The sequence below is a fragment of the Amblyomma maculatum genome, chromosome 1, assembly GCF_055883805.1.
Source record: "Amblyomma maculatum isolate TAMU_Amacu chromosome 1, ASM5588380v1, whole genome shotgun sequence".
Classification (NCBI taxonomy): Eukaryota; Metazoa; Arthropoda; class Arachnida; order Ixodida; family Ixodidae; genus Amblyomma; species Amblyomma maculatum.
In genome coordinates, this window is record NC_139344.1 from 57,970,686 (window position 1) to 57,994,660 (window position 23,975).

Sequence of the window (23,975 nt, forward strand, 5' to 3'; positions counted from 1 at the left end):
GAAACGGGAGTTTTTCTGAGTTCAGAGACTGGATTTCGTCGACGTACGTGCACTATGGATGTAGTTATGAACCTCATGTGTACAGCATGAACGTAGTAAAGGTATACTATTACCATTGGAGTATATCTGGACATCAAGCGTGCGTTTAATACTGCTAGCCACATTCATATCCTGTCAAGTTTACTAGATCTCGGTGTGAGCAGAATATCACTACGCGGGATTTCCAACTTTTTATATGTCAGGAAAATATTCAAACACACGGTTAGAGGAAGAAGCACGGAACATAGCCTCATGCAGGGAGTGCCACAGGGCAGCGTGCTAAGCCCTTTTCCTTTCAATTGTGTAACGGAGGACTACCCACGGACTCTCCTTTCTGGTTAACACTGTTCACTATATGCTGATGATGTCTGCATTTGGGCTTTTGGCAAAACGGCACTCTTCCTTCAATCTACCTTACAAGAAGGCCTAGATGTCATTGACTGCTTTTTAAAAGAAGAAGGGTTACTGTTCACTCATGCAAAAACAGCCGTTTTGCCTTACACTCGAAATAATCTCAAGGATTTCCGACTCTGCCTTAACATCAGCCTTTAACATCTGTTAAGCAGCAAATTTTTCTGGGTGTATAGTTCTTGACAGACAACTCTCTTGGGCTCTTCATATAAAATCTATCGAAGACCAAGTGAACACTGTTGTGAACGTGCTTCGCAGGCTTGCAGGTACGTCTTGGGGCGGTTCTTCGTCATCACTGCTCACAGTTCACAATACACTCATAAAAAAAAAAGCGTATTCCTCGCCGATTCCACGGTCTGTCACGAGCCTGTGAGGAGCGCCAACTAAGATTGTTAGCTAGGGGCCTTCGTGTTTGTTTGGGAGTTTCTTGGGCAACTTCTAGTGCCCTCGTAATTGCTGAGGCAAGGCAGCCTCCGTTCCAAGTGTTACGGGCAAGACCTGCAGGCAATATATTTCGTCCGATAATCAAACAAGAAAGACACCCATTCGCTTCCGCGCTTCATGAACAAGATGGAAGTCGTATATACATTAAGTGTTTGAACAACACCTCCAGCTTCTTTCAAGCTATGAATTTTGGAAAGAAGGCACAGAATATCCCCCATGGTTTTTAGTTACCTCTGCAGTACTGTTGTCCGTCGAAGGGATAATTTGAAAACGTGACATGACGATATTTGCTGCTCAGTAGTTAGCGCTTAGATACACATGCGGTATCCCGGTTATATTCATGTGAATATTGATGGTTCCAGTATTCGAAATTCTTCAACGTCTGCATTTGTGATTCCGCACTTGATTGAGCGACGGTCAAAACTAGCTCATGCGAAAGAATCAAGGACTGCTGAGATTTGCGCTATAATTTGGCTCTCCAGTTCATCTTATAAGCGCACGACATGCGTATGTAGGTATCCTTTAGCGACTCCCAGTCTGCACTAAAACCTCTTGACAGAGCTAGTTACGAGGTTCTTAAGGAACTTTACAGGGATACCAAAAAGAAGTATATTATAGTTTTTCAATGGATACCGGGACATTGTCTAATTCCTGAAAACCCAGAGGCGGATTCGGCGACTAGGCAAGCGCACTCTAATGCCCTCACTTCGGACCTTTCGTCCTCGAGAAGCGCATTGCGCCGCCTTTTGAATTCCATGCGAAATGAAATGAATGAAATGATGTAGTTTGAACCAAACCATAACAAATCAGATCTATATTTCATTGATCCTTTGTTACGGTTCAATATGCCGATTTCTATCAGCAGAAGTTCAGAAATGCTCCTTCAGCGCTTGCGTTTGCGAGCGGCTTACACGGAGCACTTCATTCATAGATTTGGCCGCACAGACAGCTCACGGTGTGTGTGGCCATGAATCTGAGAATGTGGCTGATCTGCTATTGGACTACCGCGAGCATTATAACTTCCCGTCGCGATTGAAGAGAGACTTGAACACTGTGGACAAAACGACTTTAAGGCTACAAAAGCTATTAGGCATGTGGCCGACCTGTGCACTGCAGAAGCGAGCACCTGAGGCATTTGTAATATTCCTGGAGGACAGGGGCATTCTTAGGAACTACTAATTTAGTACATGTGGGCCAGTCAGTATTAGAGCTCCTCCCTTTATGTGAGTGAATGCATTACAGTATTAACATGATTGTTATATGCTTATCACAAGCCGCCTGTTGGGCCTTCCGAAACAACAGGATTCATCACATAGCAAACAAGTTCCTAGCCGGCCGGCCAGAAGTAACAGACCCAAGTAGGCAACACACGGCGGAGCCATCGGTGGAGCCTTTCACAACACCAGAAACATACGGGGAAACAATACTAGCGTGTAGGGAGAGGCGTAGAAAGTACGCACTTCCACATGACACACTAAGCCGAGAACAAGCCACTACACTCAGGCGCCTACAAACAAACACATATCCAAACAGAGCCCTGTACCACAAGATATGGCCAGCACAATACAAAAGCGAATGTGTCTGGTGAAGAGACACTGCTACACTTTATCACACAACATGGGGATGTAGGGCAAGCCCATAATGCCTAAAATAGATAGCCCTAGTCCTGAGCAGTGGGAGGACCTTCTAGCCGACTCGGACGCACAGCATCAGCTCATGCTGGTGCAGCGGGCTAGAGCCGCTGCTGAGGCCAACGGACTCCTGGGCAGAGAGAGGACTGCCGACTACTGCTCTTTCCTAACCCACTACCCCTAACCCCAATTTTCCCCAATAAAGTTTATCAATCAATCAATCAATCAATCAATCAATCAATCAATCAATCAATCAATCAATCAATCAATTTATCCTGTGCTTGCGCTTGCACGTTTATTATGACTTTTTGTTTTACTGTTAGTGAGTATTTCAATAGCTCTGTTATAACTTTGTTTATTCATATCTGTTCTGTATATTATAGTATGTACTATTCTGTGAGTTATACATTTACACGCATCTACATACATTTAAAGAGTTTACACCGCCCATCGGTGTTACTTCTGTTGTTTGTACTTTGTTTTATATGATGTGTACTGTTTGTGCAATGTTATTTAGTAGTGTATATGTTACGTTGATATGCATGTAGTCAGGCCAGGTGTTTCTTGTAAAATTGGTGAAAAGGAGCAGCCGGAGCCGCTATGCGACACCAACCTCTTGTTTATTGTTCATGCAAATAAATAAAAAACGGCGAAAGCATTTGTAAGCTCATGGTGAAAATCTAGCCTCGTCGAGATTTGTCCGCGCAGCGAGATTACGCAAGTGACAAATACTGCGCCTTTCATTTCCTATAAATCAATTATAGAACGCTGGTGAACTTCAATGCGTATCAACTGGTTGCGTGCAGCAGCAACGCTCAGGCTTTTGCATTTCTCCACTGCAGACAGTGCAGTTCTCTCGCTATTTTTTTTTAAACACAAAATGAAACGATAAGGAGACACGTTCGCCGATGGGTTTTTTAACGCGACAGCGTTGGGCGCCCCATTCTCCAGAAAGGCCGGCCTCGGCGTTCTCGACGTCGGCATTGGGAGTGAATAATCAGTTGGGGGCAGCCGCCATGCATTGACTAGTCGTCGAGTTATGAGACACCATGAGACCACATGAGATGACCGAGTTTGCAGGTACTGCCACAGCGTACATGGCAAAATTACTTTTGAAAAGGAATTAAATTACATTGCTAATTACTTCGCTCAACATCGCAGAAAAGTAATTAAATTACATTAGTCATTACTGCACTCAAAAAGTAATGAAAGTACATTACAATTACTTCTACTGGGTAATTCAATTACCTTTAAAATACTTTCTAGTTTCCATTCATGCGAAAACTAGGTAAAGCTAGTAAGCATAACAACTTGTTCTCCAGGCGCGAAGCGCGCTCATTCTTTCGTCTTCCCGCCAAATAATTCCGTCCCGGAGAGCTATTCCTTCCCTCTTTCCTACAGCACTTGCCATTTCAAAAACAAGACAACAGCAAAAAAAAAAAAAAAAAGGCGGCAACAAAAGCAGAAGCATGATCAAGCGATCGTGAAATGAACGGCGAACCTAGCGTCTTGCTGGCCCGGAGCTGTCTCCGCCATTTGATGGGCCCGACAAAGCAGGTTATTTATTGCTTCCGCAGTCCCAAAAATCGACGTCAGCACCTTGTGCTCACTGCTCAGTAATGTTCAAGCCACGGCGAATCACGCCATGGACCCTTCCGCCTATCTCCCCCAACCCCAATTCTCCCTAGCACCGTGGTGACGAGTGTAACCAGGCGCCACTGGGGCCCTCCCAACTAGTTTTACAACAGCCTTCTTGCACGATCTCTCCCTTCGGAATTCCTTTGACGTCCTGTATCCTGCAGCTTGGAGAATGGTTGCTGTCGGATAGCCGCTCTAAGTGGCCCTGCTACACACGAGGTCTCAGGCGCACTGTTCTCAATTTTGTCTCCTTTTGCCGATCCGTTACGCTGGCTTCGGCTTGCCGCACGTCATTCCTGCTTTCGCGGAACTCTACTTTGTTTTCTATTGAAGGAGTAGTGTCGCACTTTACTAAAAGTAATTTCGAAAGGAATTACTTTTGCTGCGAAATTACTGCCAGGAAGTAGTTAATTACATTACTAAATTACCAAACCGAAAAAGTAATTCATTACATTACAAATTACCGTAAAAAGTAATTCAATTACAGTAATATGGTTACTGCCATGTCTGGTGGGGTTTGCATTTGGTCTGCGAAGGCGAAATTGGAATCCAAACTTCCTCGACCCTTGGATACTGAGTTAGGCACACTTCCCATAGGCCACGTAGCGGCGCACGGCAGGGATTTATAGCTAAGTACGATGATATTTCGCATAATGTGGCACGTTACTACTGTACGCTGATGACTTAATGTGGGATAATAGAGTCGCGAAAAATTACTTATTAGGTGCGCAGCGAAGTAAAAGGACACGAGCAAGGGTCCGCAAGAGGTGCCAGCAAACGGGACCCCTCAAAGGTGTCGTGCCATAAAAGGCGAAGCCTGAGTGTCCCCCAATTTTGAACAGTTTGATGTCACAGATGAGCAGATGCAATGTAGAGGAATCGTAAGTTCCAACAGTCAAATGAAAAGGTTGCATACACGCGTATTAAACTATATTGTTTTCCCTCAAGGCTTTAATCAGTGATATTTTGCTTTCCGTGGCGTTGAAATAATAAAGCTCCCTTGTAGCCACCGTGGCGGTACAATAAGTAAATAACTAAGTCACCACACGCAAACTCTTTTTTTCTGCGCGCACCATGGCTTTATTTTATCCGTGCTGCCGTTGTAACATTCCAAGTGCTCTTAACTACAAAAGTTTTAATAAAAGACCGGACATCGGACTTCTGTGTACGGACCGATGCCCGGCCCGGGTGTGCAACTTTACGCCTGAGCCCAGCTCAGACCCGCAACTTGAGGTCTCCCGGCGCAGCGAAACAGCTCTCTGGGCCGGGCTCGGGCTGCCACGAGTTCGTGCAGTGCTCTAGTTATTTGTTCGGTTCTTCCATCCCGACAATATGGTAATACCGATGAAGAACGTCATAATGAAGATCCAAGGTGTGGGCGGACTGCACCTCTGAAGGACGTGTTTTGGCCTGTTTATTCCGACAGACATTTAGTGTTCTCTGTTTGCTTGGTAAGAAAAACAGCAGCTTATAGGCACGCGAAGCAGGCTATGAACGGGGTCTCTACTGCACTCCCGCCTGTCCCACGGCGCAGCTGTGGAAAGAGTAGCGGCGATTCTCATGTTTACAGGTGGAGCACCCTGATCTCAAAAGACTGTGGAACTGTATGTACTTCGGAACAATGCCAGTGATGACCTCCCACATGGCGTGGCCAAGCATCTCGTACTGGCATTGTAAAAAAAAAGTATGGTGAGGCGAAATCATGGTCTCCGCCTCAGAAACTAAAGTAGAAAGGATGTCGCTGCTGAATTAAAAAAATAAAATAAAAACACGATATAAAAATTAACAAGGCGCTCAAACTTCCCCTGTTAGGGCCATTAAACCAGCCTTCACACTGGACGAATCGTAAAGCTTTCTTACATTGTCTTAAAATTATTTTTACTTACTACGCATCTCAAACACACATTAGCAAGTCATACGCACAACAATACGCTCACTAGGTGCCCTTCTAACACGTCTGGTACCGAGGACCCTTGGTGGCCTATGCGTTGCGGGCCCGCTTGGCATGCAGAGGGCCTGGGCACGACATCGTTACAGAAAGATCCTCGCCAATTCTGGCTTCATTTGGGCCCTCCCCTAATTCGTTAGCTCTACTTCAATGTGGGGTGCTTGAAATTCCCGCGCGAAGTTATGTGGTTCTGGCGTCGCGACTCTGTCGACCAATCAGGCTTTTCCCGACCGCCGGCTTTTCATCGGAACGAGCCATATAAGCTATCACATAAAAGACAAGCAGCAAGCATAGCAACAGAACAGCACCGCCTCAAAAAAGGTGATACGCATGCAGCAAACGCTTGCAGGTGAAAAAAAAAAAGAAAAAGAACGAAACCAAACAAGAGAAAGCTTTTCAAACAAAAGTACAGCTACCCAGACCCAAAGTGATTTTGGCAAGTTGTAGTTCGGGGCAAACAATGCACACCTCGAAATTTCATTATTTTTATACCAATGAGCCGAAATTTATGGTGAAGGTGCTTTTTGAAGCTAAATTTTGTAAGGAACGTTATAAAATTGTACTTGTCATTCTTAATTATGTTATTGTAGTACAAAACTCAAATTTTGTGATAACAGTGATAACAAAATTCTGAAGTTTTTTTTAAGTGGCTTGATTTTTAAAGTGTTTGCAACCAAAATTAAGAAACGATAACGTTGACAAGCCTTAGTAAGCGTAAGCATGAAATGTGTAGCAAAAAAGGCGCAGCGCTTTCAGGGAGGCTCATTGATAATGACAACTGCACTTGAGCTTTAACGAGTTGCCAGCCACTTTTATTAGCTGAACTGCTCCCACGACGCACTACACAGTACGAAACGCTGGGGTCTTGGCCTCGGCCGAGCAGCGCGTGCAGGCGCAATCATCTCTTCTTTAGCACGTGCTGTGCCATTCCCCGAAGCGTGGTTGAGGTGTGTACTGAGAAGCGAGACACTTGGTGCAGTGGTAAGACGCCCGACTACTGTGCCGGAGTACCCGGGTTCGAACCCGACCTCGGCGGCTGCGTTTTGATAGAGGCGAAACGGAGTGGCGTCCGTGTGCTGTGCGATGTCAGTGCAAGTTAAAGAACCCCAGGTGGTCGAAATTTCCGGAGTCCTCCACTACGGCGTCTCTCATAGCCTTAGTTGCTTTGGGACGTTAAACCCCACAAACCAAACCAAACCAAACTTATGCACCAATCTTTGTCTTAAAACAATTTTGACGTAGTGTGAGTGGCTGCTAGGACACCTCTTCTTTACCACACATTTTGTTCTTCGGACAATGTACGCGCCGTTACGCACGAAAAATACGGTAAAGTGATAAGCAATTATTGCGATAAAAGTAAAATGAAAATAGGTTTGTTAACAAAGGGCGTTGTGTGGCACAGACATCTATTCATGACTAGTTTCTCTGAGTGATGTTTTACTCGTTCTAGAACCACAAACTTAGCGCAGATTACAAATGTTCTAGCGCACGTTCGAGGGTTAGGCGAGGTGACATCGACAGTAGCACAAATCAAACACTGACTTTGGACGCAGTCCTTTTCGATATCCGATGTTTGTTCTATACTCACCCGAGGTAGGGATTTGACCTTAAAGATCTCAATGTCTCCTGATGCGACCGCACCTCAATTTCCAGGCAGTACTAACTTCACTCAGCCTCACCTCAAGATCATTTGGGAGGTCGAGGTCGGATGCTCGACCTCAAAAAAAGAAAAAGAAAAAGTAAAGGAAAAAGAGAACCAAACACGCTGTAAATAAGCTGTGCACTCACAATTTTTATTTAAATTTCATGTGTCGAGAATTGCCAGCTAGCAGAAATGATGGCGGTACCATTAACCACTTATTACGCCAATAATGGCGCCTTTGCCCTGGATGTTTCGGATAACTTGGACCTAAAAAGCAGGATACCTTTGCTTGGTGAAGCTAAATGCACATAGTTTGTCTTTATCTGGCACTCCTCAATGTATATATATCGTTCAATTAAATAATTGACAAAGAATAATGACGTACAATCTTAAATATTTTCTCTGGGACGCACCCTTCATTAAGCTAGCGGCGTAGGGTTAAGAAAAAAAAAACTATTCTTTTATTCTATCAGTGTACCAGCTGCGTGGCTCTTTTTCTCCCAATAAAGGAAGGCCGCAAAATACGAAATAAAAAAAAAAAGCACGGGCCGCGCATGCTTCGCTGACGCAAAAAGGTTTTCGCAGCGCTGCAATACGGTAGCGAAAAAGAGCAATCAACTGTTTCTTTTGTTGTTGTTGTTTTTTTTTTTGTCACATTTCGCGGATTCTCTTCAAATACTGAAATTACTGTGTCTGTATTTTCTAAACTTTCTCTGTCAGTTAGAAAAATACATAAATCATCAATAGAGTATGTGACACGCCGGTGACTGGCATCATATGCTTTGGAGCGTTCCTGTGACGCATCAGACCGCAATCGGGCGATTATCCGAACTTCTTCGGCGAGGAAGAGGGTCGCAGCCAGGCAGGGATCTTCACAGCTTGAGAAAAGCAGGATGGTATCCAGGGGGTAGCGTGATGGTCTGGCATACAAGAAGAATAGGCTGTACCCAGTCGTCTCATGCGTGGCGGTATTAAACGCATATGTAATGAAGGGTGTCCCAGTTTGTGTAACCTGCATCCTGACCTGCATCCAAGTGCATGGCTAGCATGTTGGTAAGCGTTGTATTAACGCGCTCATTCAAACCGTTTGTCTGGGGAGGGGATGGGATCGAGTGTCGGAAAGTTACGGCGCACAAGCGCATGAGCTCTTGAACAACATCAACGGTGAATTGACGGCCCCAATATGTGGTGACAATTCGTGGCGACTCGTGTCGTAAGATTGCTGAGTGCACCAGAAAAATCGACACCTGATGCGCCGTAGCAGATGGAATAGCGGCGGTTTCACAGTAACGAGTGAAACCACAATCAAGCGATTTCCAGCCAAGGACTTCGGAAACTGACCTAAGAGGTCACTGTCTACTTGATCGAACGGAGCTGTCGAGGTCTTCACAGGGTGTAGAAAGCCAGATTGAGCTTTGGTGGGAGGTTTGTGGCGTTGACATCGCTTGCAACTGGCAACGTATTGTTCAACCGTCCAGCGGACTCTGGCCAGTGAAATTTTTCTTGAGCGCGGTGGAGTGTTCGAACCGATCCCAGATGCCCAGAAATCGGATCATAGGGCATGACACGCAATATGTAAGTGCAAAACGTCTTGGAAATCACGAGCAGGTATCGCTGGACGACAGGAGAGTAACTGTTTTTCCATAGGAGTCCATGCGCACGCAACAACGGCTTGTAGTTCTGCCGGTTTGGGCGGTGGCAAAGAGGTGTTGCAGACCCTTGTCCCTTTGCTGTTCTGTTTTTAAAACTTTCGGCTCGTGGAACGCCGGCTCGAGGGCCGATATATAATTGTTGAAATCGTCGCTGTCGGATTCGGTCTTGGTCACTGGCATCCTATAGAAAGCCAACCTGCGTCTGCCTGATGCCTCCCACTTTTGTAAAACACGGCGAAGTCATGTTCCTGTAACCGGAGGGCCCAGCGTGCGAGGCGACCACATAGGTCTCGAATGTTCTGCAGCCGACATAGTGAATGATGGTCGGTTACGATAGTGATCGACAGTCCGTATCACTGTAAAAAGAACTGTGAAATTACAGACATTTTTAAAGAAACTTTCTCACCCGTACAGAGAATATCTATTCTACTTCATTTGCCGAAATACGTTTAAGAAAAAAAACAGTGATTTTCTGTTTTCCAGCCGCAACCTCGATTGGAAGGCAAACAAATGGATATATTTTTGTCGTCTGTTCTATTTTCTACCGCAAACTCATTTTTACTTGAATAGTAGGTAAATTCAGAACAGAAAGCGAAATGGTATGACAACCCCGAAGGCGCTGTCCGACGAACGGCTACGTAACAATTTCGATTCGAAAGGATATAACTAGTGGCACCTCATTGAGCTCCGTTGTTGGTTGGCTCCCTGCTACAACGGTATCTATTAGGCATGTTTCACATGCCTCTTTTCGGTGGCTTGGTAACGACTGTAGCGGGGCCAACTTTATGGGTGCCATCGAGTATGGCCAGTGCCGAGAGATATTCGTGAGATGGAGTAGGCAAGCTTTCGCTTTAGAAATAGTGTTCATTGAATAAATTGGCGCTTAAAGCAATTTTGTTGTTTTACAGGTAGAAAACATGAAATGAAAGGAGTAAAAAAAAAAAAAAAAGATATATTTGCATCATACTTTTCACTGCGACAGAAAAGTAAAAAAAAAAACGCCATATAACTGAAAAGTATTGTCAATTTACAAAAATTTTCAATCAGTTGTAAACAGAAAAAGCTGTAAAATGAGAGAAAAAAAATAAAAATAGAAAACAGAGCAGAACAGAAAATTTCCTGCCAGGAAATTTCTGTATTTTTAACAAATTGCTTTTACGGTGTACAAATAATGAACAGAAATGCTGCCCAGCGAAAACGACGGTCTACATGCCGGTTCGGTGACTATAATTTCGCTCTGGCTTGCTCAGGGTACGACATGCGTGCGCAATAACGTGCTTTTATTCGTCGTGGCGCTGGACAAGGACTGCACCGAGGCCGATTACACTAGCGTCCGTTTGAACTTCTGCTGATGCAGTAGAATCAAAGTGACGGAGAATGGGTTTCGATATTAAAAGAAACTTCAGCTGACGGAATGACACGTCGCACTCTGGTGTCCAGTCAAAAGTGGCGTTTTTGTTAAGAAGGCACGTCAACAGCTAGGCAATGTCACCAAAATGATGTATAAAGCGTCTAAAATACGAACACAACGATAGAAAACTGCCGAACTCCTTCAATGTTTGCGGAGGTTTAACAGCTGCGGTTTTCTGGGGATCCGGCATAACACCACCATTGCCAAAATGTCCTATAGCACTAGCGCTTGGCGCTCTCTAAAGAGACACTTTTTCGAGTTCAGAATCAAGGCGGCGTTGTGGAAATTAACAGTTCAACACGTGGACAAGAAGGTCATTGTGCTCTTGGAAGGATTTAACAAATATGGCGACATCGTCAAGATAGAAAAAGTGAATGCCCCATTTTTAGCCACGCAGAAGTGTGTCCATAAATAGTTCACACGGGGCACGCGCATTGCACAGCCAGAATGGCATAACATTAAACTCATAAAGGCCACCTGGCGTTACGAAGGCTGTTTTGTTTCTTACCCGCAGGGTCCACTGGAGTTTGCCAGTAGCCAGATATGAGGTTGAGACAAGAAAAATAGGACACACCAAAGAGGCAGTCTAGGGCGTCATTTATGAGAGGAAGAGGGTACACGTCGTTTTTCGTAACTGAATTGAGACGTCAATAATCCACACAAAATCGCCATGAACTGCCTTTCTTGCGTACGAGAATGACAGGAGCTGCCCAAGGGCTGGATGACTCCTGCATCACCTTCTTCCGTAACATGTCCTCACTTGCTCATGAATGACTTTGCACTCAGATAGATGCGGGCACGCGATGTGGCTTTTGATGGATGGGACGAGCCGAACCAGTATCGATGGTATGATGGGTCCTAGACACAGGGTGAGAGATTGGTCCATTTATTTTAGAAAATTCAAACAAGGAGAGAAGGGTAGAAGAATATCCACCAGAGTACAGCGTTGAGATGAGCTCAGATCGGCGCTCATCATGTGGAAGAGTGAAAGTTCATCGGCGGCCGGAGGTACGGGTAGGGTCCAGACTCTAGTACGAAGGCAGTCGTAGCATCTGTGACTAAAGCAACGACGCAGGGCGCATCGGGTCCACATGAGTCAAGCTTAGACACAGTTGGTAAACTGCAGGCTCTGACGATGAGATTATTGTCCATAATGAGGCACTACCGTGGTGCACGGAGATCGTACAATGAGGAATAATAATATTTTTCTTGAGGCATGGTGGGGGGGGGGGGGGGGGGGGGGGGGAATTGGGTGCACCACTTCCTGAAATGTGGTCTGGTCAGTAAGTGGAGCGAACACTATTACAAACATGGCAGACAAGGGTGTAACTACTGTGTCTTCGGTAATACTAAAAACAGTTTCTTCGTTGCGGCAGCTTTAGAAAAGCTCGGCAGATGAGCGCCGTCAAAATAAACCTCTTCACTTCGGCAGTCCACGGTAGCGCCACAATTCTTCAAATAGTTCCTTTCTAACTTGATGTCATGCGTAGTGTGGGGTAGGACGACGAATCCGGCTTGAAAAATTGCACCACACACAGACACTTGCGCACTGTATACACTCAGAGGCTGCAACACCTCTCCACTCACACCATAAAACGTTGAAGCACGATCGTATTCAAAGTTCACTTTGAGTCCCAACAAGCGCCGAAACTTATTACTCATGACAGACACAGTTGCACCCGTATCCACCAAAGCTAATGTACACACCTTCAAAGAACACACGAAGTTTGTTTTTGGGCATTACACTTGGAGGAGAGATATTGGCGCACAGCCCACTTCCATCGACCTCACTCCCATTGATCGCGCTCGTTAGTTTTCCTGACGAGGTGATACGGAGCGCCGCCATGGTGATTGAGAACGGTGCTGACGGAAAACAGGTGGAGCGGTAACACTCCGATCAGATGCAGGGGAATGCATATACTCGTTCGGGACGTTCGGGTAATACCCACGCATAGCATTTGATTGCCGTAAGGGCCGTATTGCCGATTGTTGGGTATACTGTTGAAGGCGCCGGGCGGTTATAACGTGGCGGCAGCCTACTGAGGCAGTACCTGACGATGTGACCTTCTACGCCAGATAAGTAGCAGATCGGAGCTGGAGGTAAAAAATGCTTCTTGTTTATAAGAGCAAGGAACAGCAGGACGCGTCGTAGTTGTGGCTAAATTCGTACTGCTCGGCAATCCGGTAGGTCGGATTGAACATCGGGAATTACGTGAGGTAAAGTCACTCCTTAGGGTGTTGTGCATCGACGAAGTCAGTTTGGCGAAATGCCAAAGCGGATAGTCAATCGAAGCTGCAACTTGAGAAGCTTGGGAGAAAAGAAGCGCTGAAAATGCTTGTGCTGGTGAAGAAGCCGGCTCTCTAGGTACCCTGTGGCCAGAGACCTCAGCAGGTTCATTCTGGGGGAGTGGGTTGAACCGTAGAAGTCCTTGTCGCACGATTTGGCAGATAGTCGACAGAGGATTTAGTAGGGCATGGTTATCAAGACTGGCCATGGTAGGTACAGCCTTTTTCAGAAGTGGGCCCGGGGGTCCGCTTCGGTGCCACATAGTGCCGCTGATTTAGCTTTAGTGGCGGTCCCATTGTAGGTGGGAGGACAAAAAATCGTCTTGCCGCCAAGAGATTCGCAATACTGGACATGCATTACAAGCCATACAAAGTGGCTCAGAAGCAGACCCCCTGGGCTCTACACGTTTGACAAAGTCTGTATGTTGGCCAGCCGCCGAAAGTTTGGCCAGTACGACGTGTTTTGAGGGCTTGAAACGCGCGAATGTGTCTAACGACATCGGAGACAGTGTCAAAGTTTTGTTAGGCGATTAAAAAATTGTACATTTTATACGCGATGCCCTTCAAAAGGTGGCCGAGTCTATCGTCATTGGGCATGTTTGAATTGACGCATTTGCATAATCGGAGGATCTCTTCAGTACAGGTGGTGCAAGTTTCACCGGGCAGTTGAGCTCTTTGGGCAAGATTCTGCTCAGCCCGCTTTTTGCTCAGAACAGAGCCGCCAAAACGCTGTTTTAACTCTGTGGCAAACTGTTTCCAAGTCGTCAAGTTGTCCTCGTTATTCCCAAACCAAATAATCCCACCGGTTGTACCGACTCTGATAATGAGTTAACCATTTCTCAAAGACCTCATCCTCGTCTCCTGCAAACGACCGTGGTTCTCGGTAAGGTTGAGACGGAACAGGGCTGGCGGGGGCAGGACCGCCAGCCTGGCTTCCAGCATCGCGGCGTGTCCGTTTGGAGTCGGCTACGTGCTCCATGATGGTCGGAAGCGGTGGCAGTCCAGCAAGGCGGCGACTACGGCGAAGCTCCAGCTGCTCTTGCAGCGCTGTTGGTAGAGGAAGAAGGGTCGAACCGAGCACCGTCCACCAAGTTCTTACGATGAAATAACAAAGGGGTGTTTATTTACAGTGCAGAAAGGAGCGGAACGAGGTGAGGCCTCCTAGCTCCAAAAACCACCACCTCTGCATTTTCTCCTCTCCTCCCTTTCCTCCTGTTCTTCCATCCTTGTAAAAAAAACTGACCGCGAGTGTATTAGTCTGTTCTAACCATTTTAGCCCAACGACTTCAACGTCAACGTACCTCGTAATTATTGATTTAATTTCGCAATGATCTTCATTAGAGTTGCGTTTTAATTGTACATACACCTTCATTTCATCTATGACACCACCACAGGGTGATGAGGCTCTATTGCTGTTATGTAGGATGGCTGTTGTTCCGATTTCTGTGTAATTCATTTTTGTTTTGTTTGTGCGTGTATTCAGAGACAATTTTTGATTGACTATTGATTTTAATCGTGTTCTATATTGCTCATTTTTTGTTTTGTATTTTCCACTCCTGTTACAGCCCCTTATGGTGGCTGACAGTATTAATAAATGAAATGAAATAAACTTCTCCTTGGGATTTCAGTAGTATATTCAGGCGTTTTTACGTTGTTGTGATTGATTCTTGCCCTTGGCGAGTAAGATATGAGGCTAACATGCATGCATAATTCAGTGCGCTCGAGCAGCTGACAATCTCTTTCCGCATGGCCGTGGGTCAAAGCGACGCGGCACGCAGACTGCGCCGTTGCAGTGGAAGTGACAGATGAGGGGAAGCGAGTTATTCAATAGGCGAAGTTTTCGGGATTTATTTTAGACTTTTCTCGGCTTCGTGAAGGGGCAAGGTGCGGCCACTGCACGTGCGTACTTATCGGTATACGTCTACGCTAGTACGTCACCAGTATGGTAAAGCGCTCTATTATGCCAGTGACGGTCATTAAATACAGATGGCTACCGCAACGCCGTTACTAGCTCTTCCTCTTTTATGCGATTATTGGTTTTGATATACAAGGATGCTCGCCCAAAACTCAATATTCGCAAATAAGTTCTATTTGTATTCTATACGGTCTCCAGCTATGCTATTCGTATTCCATTCAGTAGCAAAGCGCCATTGTTCGTACTTGATTCGATTTTCAAAAGAGCGCTCTCCGCACAACCTGAACTATAGAACCGTTCCCGTGATACTCATACCAAGCGTTCCTGGACATGCGCATTTTTCAACGGGAAGCTGCTCATCAAGTCTGTTTTCTCTAATATCTTCAAATTCCAGTTGTAGGGTCGATATATATCCACAGGTCCTTCCTCGGGCCAGTCGTGGTTTTTGGCATTAACGTTCCTGCTGTCGTCAAAAACGTTCCCCGCAGATTTTCAATGGCAGTCTCAAATACTCTATGCCAGGGAAGGAAAAACTTTAAAGAAAGATTTCGATGGGAACCTAACGATTGTACCACTTTCTTAATCATTTCCGTAACAATATTTTGCACTATTCTACAGCTTTTTCACAATTAAAATTGATGTCTAAGAAACATGGCCTTCTCAAGACAAGAGCTCAGCAAAACTAGGTATATGTATGAGCAAATTCCTTCAATACTTCAATTTGCTTGTCATGACGCTCCACCTTAACACTACCGAGGAGCTTAGCGCGTTGCAAGTGGCTGCCGCGGCAAGGCGCCGCGTTCAGCCTGAGCGTTACCTTAGCGTAAGGAGCCTGCGTGTTATGCCGCGGCGCCCAAATGTAGGCTTCCTACATGAGGGTAATCGGGTGTTAGTCACATAGAGTACTGAGAGTACCCAAAACAGCGGGCGGCGCGCGGTCAAAATTAAGGCGCAGTCGCCAAAAATGGCACAGCGCGGAGAGCGTGGAGTTTGCTAGGCGAAGTAAATGTCGACACAGAGCGTGTTGGGCTTACCGCAACCGGCGTATGGATCGTTCGGGCACAGGAAAAGCGGATAAAAGTATTGATAACTAAAAATTTAAAACTGCATGCTTTACGGGAGGATTTAGGGAAGCCTTGACAGTATATAACGTCGCCTACTGTTTATCCAGTCATTTGGCGTCCGCTCACAACCGGATTTCCCAAGCAGGTGTGCTGAGACGTATTGCACCTCTGTTGTCTGAATAAGAGCAGCCTAAATGTCATATTTCCGTAGCGCGTTTTCTCGATACTGGTATGCATAATGCACGTTGATTAAATAGTCATGCTTAGAAACGAGGCGCTTAAAAGGATGCTCACCTATAGTTATATGCCGAGTTTTTCTCCCCATTTTTCTTCTTCCCAGCTTGGGAGATAGCTGAACCATACGAAGGGCTCTGGGATGCAGGATCATCGCTCTAAATATTCGGTGATATGCCCATTTTGTCCGATAAAGTCAGCTCACTACTGCCTGAATTTGCTAGACTTCGTTTATCTTCACTGATTGGTGCTGGTCAGCATTTTGGAACCAGAGAAAAAGTAAAACACAAGATAAATTGGCAGCGCAGGCGTCATTTTTGTAGTCAAATTTTTTTCAAGAGACCAATAATCGGCTTACTGAGGTGTTCACGTGCTGTACAGTGGCAGGGGCAATAGCATAAAAGTAATTAGGTCCCCGTTAGAAAATCATGGTTTCCGTTCATTTTCACGTGATGCCTAAAAGAAAATGCTGTGGGAAGCGCTACTCGTTTCAAATTTATTTTAGATCAGCTTGAAAGCTTACGCATTTTCCGGTAGCAAACTGGTCCTGCCCATAAGAACACTGCCAGGGCTATACCATCCATTTTAAAACGTATAGGCTCTACTAGGCCATCTTTCCCGAGGTCATTCACTACATCGACATGACCTTGAGCTGGCTCATAGCGCAAAGTGTGGCAGGTGTGAGTGACGTCACGCCGCAGTATCATGGGGCTTGTCCTAGAAGGAATAAAAGCTGCTTCATGGTGCTCGCTCCTTAGTCCCGCCATGGAGAGGTCGCTGCCGGCGAAGAGAGAAGAACTGCAGTATTTTCCGAGTTCCGGTGATTTTCTCTGGGGACATTGGGCAGGCAGCAGCCAAAACGCCTGCTGATGTCACCACAAAGTATCTTGGCGAGTCAGCGCGCAGCTTTCACCTTCTTCACTATGTTGCGCCTGCTATGATGTGCGTTAAGGTCTCGAAGTAATGCAGGACGATTTGAAGTCTGCGCTAGATGATAGCACATATTTTTAGAACCGAGCGCTAGTAAAAACTATGGGACACTCAGGCCTCGCCGTAATAGCAGACGTGATGATGCCTTTAACAACGGCATTTCATTCCGTACACATTTTTTCAAATTTTGTTTTATTATAGAATTAAAAAAAAATAATTGTAACATCAGTGCGCATACTGAACACTCCTTAGTAAGTCATATGTACCAAAACACGTTCACTAAGTGGCAGGTGCCAATTACAAGCTCGATACCAATGACCTTTTATGGCCTAGACTCTGCGTGCCCGGCTGGTATGAGTGGGGCCTGGGCTCGACCCTTTACGGCGAGAAATTTTCTGCAATGAATTTCTTCGAATTTCTCAAATAGCAGAGTTATATAGGACCCTTCTCGTCAATCTTGCCCTCATTTGTACGCTCCCCCCATTCGTTAGCATTATTTGGATGCGGGGTGCTTGAAATTCCCGCGTGATGCGACGTCATGAATCTGTCGACCGATCTAGTCAGTATTCGATTCGCCCTGCATGTGGTACCTGTCGGACCGAGTGCGCTGCTCTGAGCCGGGATCGTCAGGCCGCGTCCGGTCATCCAACAGAGTTTTTCGCTCTGCATATCTAGGTTTCAAGAAATTAAAGCTCATCAATTTCGTCAGATAAATCACATAATTGAAGTGCTGTATCTCTTTATTCGAGCTTGAGCGCTACCTTTCTCACTGCAACTATCAAGGTCATGTGGCGCCGTAAATTTCAACCTTGAGGCGAGAGATTCCATTTGTAGCGGGCTTAGACAATTTCACCCTCTTCGCATTGCAACACAAAATGTTTCATTGGTGCATTTGATTTTGAGCCGAGAGAGGGCGTAGCGGAGGGCTGCGGAAATTTCGCCCACTGTTTCTTTTTTTATTATTTTTTATTGTGCACTGACCACGTGACTAGGGGGAGGGGAGGTGATAACAATTACTTCGCCGGCACCTGATTGCTCAATTTCGCGTTGGCTTAGGTGCGTGCATGTGTATGTGCGTGAACGGTTCGGCGCAGACATATACGCTTATACGTAGGCATGCTTAACCGAGCTTACGCTCGGATCATTAAGTTCATCGGGGATAAACCACCGCAACGTTTGTTCTGCTTCGAAGGCTACTCACTTGAGCACGCAGCCACATGCTCATGCGATGCAAAGACCCTGTTTTGCTGATGACGTTATGTTTAGTATTTAGAGCAGTTACCAGAATGCACGGAAGGAGCCGCAGGATGCCTAAAGCTGAGAGCTTGTAAAAAAAGATCTTAAAAGAGCTTAAAATAAACACAGGAAGCTTTCTCAGCACTGTTTCACTATCTACCCGCAATATAGAGAACTTTGTGGAATGCTGGGTGTTTTGGTGGCAATTCATGGTGAAATTCGCAGCACAAAAGAGACGTAGACACAAACACCAGCGTAAGGAGCAAACAAGACAGATCAGAATACACTTCCAGCTGAATTTTATTTGAAAAGGTTTGACGCTTAAATACAAACAACGCCCGTGGCGTGAAGTCTAATCGCAGTTGTCCAAAAAGCCTATTTCATTCTCAAACAAAGATAATGACAACGTTCTGGCGCAGTTGTCACCGACCTTTTTAATGTGAATAGCATCTATTATTTCGTGCTCAAGCTTGTCTTTTGCATGGCTAAGAAACTGTGTTTTCCTCAGCATGGTGTTTGCATTTGCAATGTACCCGGATGCGGACGGCAAGATGCCCGCTTATTTCGCCCCTAACTAGTTTGGAGTGTTCCAGAGCTCTTTCATTGAAACAGCGGCCAGTGTGACCGACGTGCACTCTATTTGCACTTAAAGGAATGCTGCCTATGACTTTTGTCACCCATGTAGTGAACTCGGTTACACGTGTAATTTTGCACACCGCTTTCTTCTTCCTTGTCATCATAGGGTAAATTTCTGATAGCTTGCATGTTGCAGAAAAAACTACGTTAACCTTGTACCGGCTGCCCATTTTCTTAAGGTTGTGGAAACCGTGTAGAGTTGTGGAATTACCTGAGTGCTTATCTTTTTCTTCATCCCTTTCTTTCTTGCGCCTCTTTCTTTTTGGCAGTACGCCCTCGCAAACAGCTGAAATGATATTTTCAGGGAAACCAGCTGTGCGCAACCGCTTGACCTGCCTAATTACGCTTTCTGCCAATTGATGTGGACAAGTTCCTTCCAGGGCAGCAGTGTAATTCATAGCAATCTCTCATTTTGTTATTTTTGAATATGCGCTATCGTACGATAGAATAGCCTTTTTTTTACCTAGGATTACCAATCAATCAATCAATCAATCAATCAATTTTTATTTTCACCGAAATAAAATATACAAGGCGAAAAAAGGGGGTGAGATAAAAAGCTGCACAATAGCAGCTTGACAAAGCTCCAACCACCCTGACAACAATGACAGCACTGTAACATTTCAGATTTTTGTTCAATGTACTAGGAACTGTACAAAACGAAAGTAAAAAGAAACATCGAGCTACACTAATGCTCGTTAATAAATAACTACTCTATGTAATCTTTGATAAGTGTCCTAATGTATATGTCTTGCTTCGCAAAGTTATTGAGTGTGTGGGGAGTGTGTATTCAACGCGTTGGCGGCCATAACCTGTGCGTGTGACGGCAACTTTCCATGGTAGTTTATGGCGATGAGGGTATATGTATTCTTGCTTATGGACGATTGGCGAGTGAGAGGAATGTATCTAACTTGCCCTGCATTGCTGCAGTGTAACTTTTTATTAGTTTGTACTTGGATATATATACAACCAGCAGACGTGGTTGTGCGTGAAAGAAATTGCAAGGCCCGAAAACTGTACGGTATTATCGCAGGGAAGCTCGTAGGTAAAATGTAAGCCTTCAGCAGCAGCAGCAGCAGCAGCTTAAAAGCCGTGATAATCTCAGCTACAGCTTCGTCAAGGACAGCTTCGTCAAAGACAACGCATGCGCGTTGTCTTTGTTTGCCAAGTAATCATCGACGTATCTAAAAAGTTATTTTTACATAAATGCATTTGGGGGGGGGGGGGGGGGGGAGTGAATCGTGAACGTTCTTTGCAGCATAAGGAAGAAAGATGTCCCACAAAATGCGAGTAACTGATGAGCCTATGCATAAGCCAGCCTTTTGAGTCTAGAAGCGATCATTAAAATTAATGCCTGTTATTTGAAGATAAAATTCTAAATGCGTCAAAAAAATGTTTTCACTGCTGACTTCAGAAAAATTGCGCAATGGCACTCCTCCCTTCTCATCTATCGCTAACCTTAGGCTTTGAGCCGTTCGTCGTGCGGTATTAAGTAATAAAGATCCTCAACATCAACAGAGAATCCAATTGTATCGGAACTATGTTGAGCTTCATGCATGGTGAGTTCTTGGACAATACCACGCTATCCTCGAACCAGGAAAGGATCTTTAATCTTCAGCTTCGTTTACTGTCCTTGTACTCGTATAAGTACTATGCCACTTCGACTGCCAGCAGTTGTTTTCCGAAATTATGACTCGAAAAGGGTAATTCGGCTCGTAGAGTTTTGCAAACAAAGAAACGTTCAAAGTTTCCATTTTCAGGATCCTTTACAAGATTTGCGACAGTGTAGAAGCGTATTTCTTAAAGTAGCCGAATAGCTATTGTCTTCTGTGAGTTCTTTCTGAACTTGGTTTCTTTGAAGTTTTTCTTCAATAGCTTGCATGGCTTACCCTTTGAAATCTTCTTGAGGTGGTCTACAAATCTTCCCACTTTAAGAGATTGAAGTACCACGAGGCTATGCTTGCTGACAACCTACTGATCCTGGGGAAGACGACTTGAACTGCGACTCACGTTTTTCATCACAAAATCGGTACCATCCGTGATGGCTCGGTCCTTGTCTTGCTCCTTCGTTCTTCCTGAAATGCGACGTGCCATGGCCAAGAGTAAGCGCTTTTTTGAATCAGGCTCAGAACAATACTTCGTTCCTTTTTCCAAGATCACACGAACCCTGTCCTACAGTTGGGCGTCGCCTAGTACCATGGCTTTGCTAGGAGCAATCTGGATTATTTTTCGTGGCGGAAGAACTTGTCGAGCCTTCTGCTATAAGAACTCTGTACACTGTGGGGCCAACTTCTTATTGACAGCGTACAGTGTAGAGGCTCTGCACGGGTCTTTGCATTCGAGAACAAGAGCCCGTTTCCAGTCTTCACAGAGCCTAACGTGGCACCAGTATTCCGACTTGAGGATCTTGCACAGTCGTCTTGCATGGCCCAATGACGGCGACACGACTCCCATTGCAGCTTGAACTTCTAAGCGAGCCGCGCGGTTAGGTTCGTGGGGCTCAACACCGCCCCTATATGCAGGAGTTGAATGGTCATGTGTGCCCCCTAAATATCTGGCCGTTCCGCTGCATGCATTTAAGTCAAGTGCAAATTACTGAAAAGAGCGCGTTCCAGTCGTCCAGCGTTATGCTAATACATTTGTCCCCTATCGGCTCTCAATCTCAATCGTTTTGACGACAAAAATTTATTACGTGCTTCAGGTCCTCCACTGTGCTAGAAATTACATCCAGCGTTTTCACCGAATATTTGCAACTTTTATTTGGACATCAAATTTTGAACCGATTCGACGTGATAACCTATTCAGACCTGTTTGTGCAGGGGGGCTCGGCTTAGCGCATCTGTATGTAAGGCAGTTAGTTGCCCGTTAGTCGCCCATAGTTACTGGGATTCTCGAATGAGTGCTTATATTCTGTTTCGCGCAAGGTAGTATACAAGGAATTGATAGCAATCCTTTTTCCGCCACCACTGTATCGTTCTTTATACTTTGTTCGTAAGGGCCATGATGTGTTAAAGAGGGTGTGGAAAATCAAGATTTCTCCTTGCACGGAAACATTTTTCTTTAAATTACATATCGAAGCCCTACCTGTTAACACATGGCTCCATAGGAAAAATAGTTTTGTATCTTTTGTAAACTGCCATCTGTGTGATGTGCCTGAAACGATTGAGCACTGTTTCATTGATTGCAAAGATGCAATTCTCTTTTGGGGCGTGCTGCAAAGAACTCTAAAGAAAGACTTGGTTCTAAATTCGTACAGTGTGCGGTATCTTACTGTTACACAATCTGATTACGAACCATATGACATGTTTTTTCTTATTGGACTTCATATTTTGTGGAAGACACGCATGTTGAATCACAGCGCTGAACCTGTTTTTCCACCTAGACTCCATTTTAGCAGAATGATGCTGCAACTGAAGGACATTTATGATGAAAATGACTTTCAAGCTGATTGGTTTCCGCTGGTGACATGGTGTTTATCTTTGCCTGCCTTTTAATTCTGTTTTCTGTTGTGCAGCTCAAAAACGGTTGAATGCTTTGTAGATAGCCTGTGTACATGACCTTTTCTGTACATAACCACGTGTAATAAATATCATGTCAGAGAGGAAAAAAAAAAGCCCTAGTGGCGCACTAGTTAGGGAGCTCGACTCCTGTACCCAAGAATGCGGGATCGAATCCCGGCCGCTTTTCGACGGAGGCGAAAATCAAGGCGCTTGTACGCTGTGCGATGTCATTGCACGTTAGAGAATCCCAGGTGGTCTAAATTTCCGGTGCCCTCCGCTATTGCGTCTCTCATAGCCTGACAAGCTTTGGGACGTTAACCCTTACAAACGAAACGTAGCATCCAATATCGGTATTTGATTCGGTTTAAAAAAGAGTGCTCTCCGCACAATCCGATCTATAGGCAACCTACAATAAAGTTTGCTGAGACATATGGCGCCACCTAGCGGCCGACGGGAGCTAACAATGAGGCGGCTCAGAAGCATACCCGTGTATGTTGCGGCCGCTGTGCTCCTTTTGCGTTCGCGTTTTTTTTTTTGTTTTTTGTTTTTATCCCATTGAGCGTGATTTACTCATTTAGTGGCTTCAGTGGTCTCGCGCGATGCTTCGACTACTACGGAGGCGTACAAGAATAAAATTAACAGCAGGGGCGGCGAGAAAGACTGCCACAATCGCTAAGGAGACCCAAACGTACCGCTTGCTGGGCAGAACATGTGAAAAATAATGACAGAAGAGGATAATGGCTGTGAGAGAGTGATGTAACTGATATTCTTTTTGTTATAGGGTCAATGGCCTACATACGCCAAGAGGGTAAAATAAGACGATTGTCTGTTGAGCGGAGGAAACAGTATAAACTTCTGACTCGGGGCGCCGCGCGCTGGTTGGAGCACTCGATCTGCCCAGTACGTGTACCACGCTGTAAAATTTGGCGTGTACTGGTATATTCTGTGCAGGATCGAGTGGAATTGTCCTTCTTTTAAAGAACGTAACGTCCAGAAAAGCAACAAAGTAGAGCAGCCGCAGCATTGAATTCCAGCCATATTTCATCGTAGGGGAAATAAAAAAAAAAAAAAAATGATCGTGGGCTCTCTGAACCGGGCGTCTAATGCGGTGTCTATTCGGAACCTTAAAGCCAAAATACGTTCAAAACTTCCAATTGCAGATTTGGATAAGCATACTTACCTGTAAATTAGTTAAGGTGCTGAAAAAGTCGAACTGGCGGTGTGTGGAAGCCCGTGATACCGCGGAGCAGGAACTTCTTTCTGTAGTTCCGCGCCAAACATTTCTTGCATCTACTGCTCAAGCTTGACCCAGACGATAGACCGTTCCATCACTAGTAGCAACAGTCAAAAACCACCACTCT

The 23,975-nt window shown here is 45.3% G+C and overlaps 1 protein-coding gene across 1 annotated transcript in view; it reads left to right on the plus strand.

The window, feature by feature from the left end:
* LOC146202454 (uncharacterized) overlaps window positions 1-22,608 on the plus strand; it is a 108,933-nt gene extending 86,325 nt beyond the window's left edge. Inside the window, exon 3 of the mRNA XM_084601321.1 lies at window positions 22,147-22,608. Within this exon, the coding sequence (XP_084457447.1) occupies window positions 22,147-22,608 (462 nt within the window). The remainder of the gene's footprint in view (window positions 1-22,146) is intronic.
* Window positions 22,609-23,975: the final 1,367 nt, after the last annotated feature.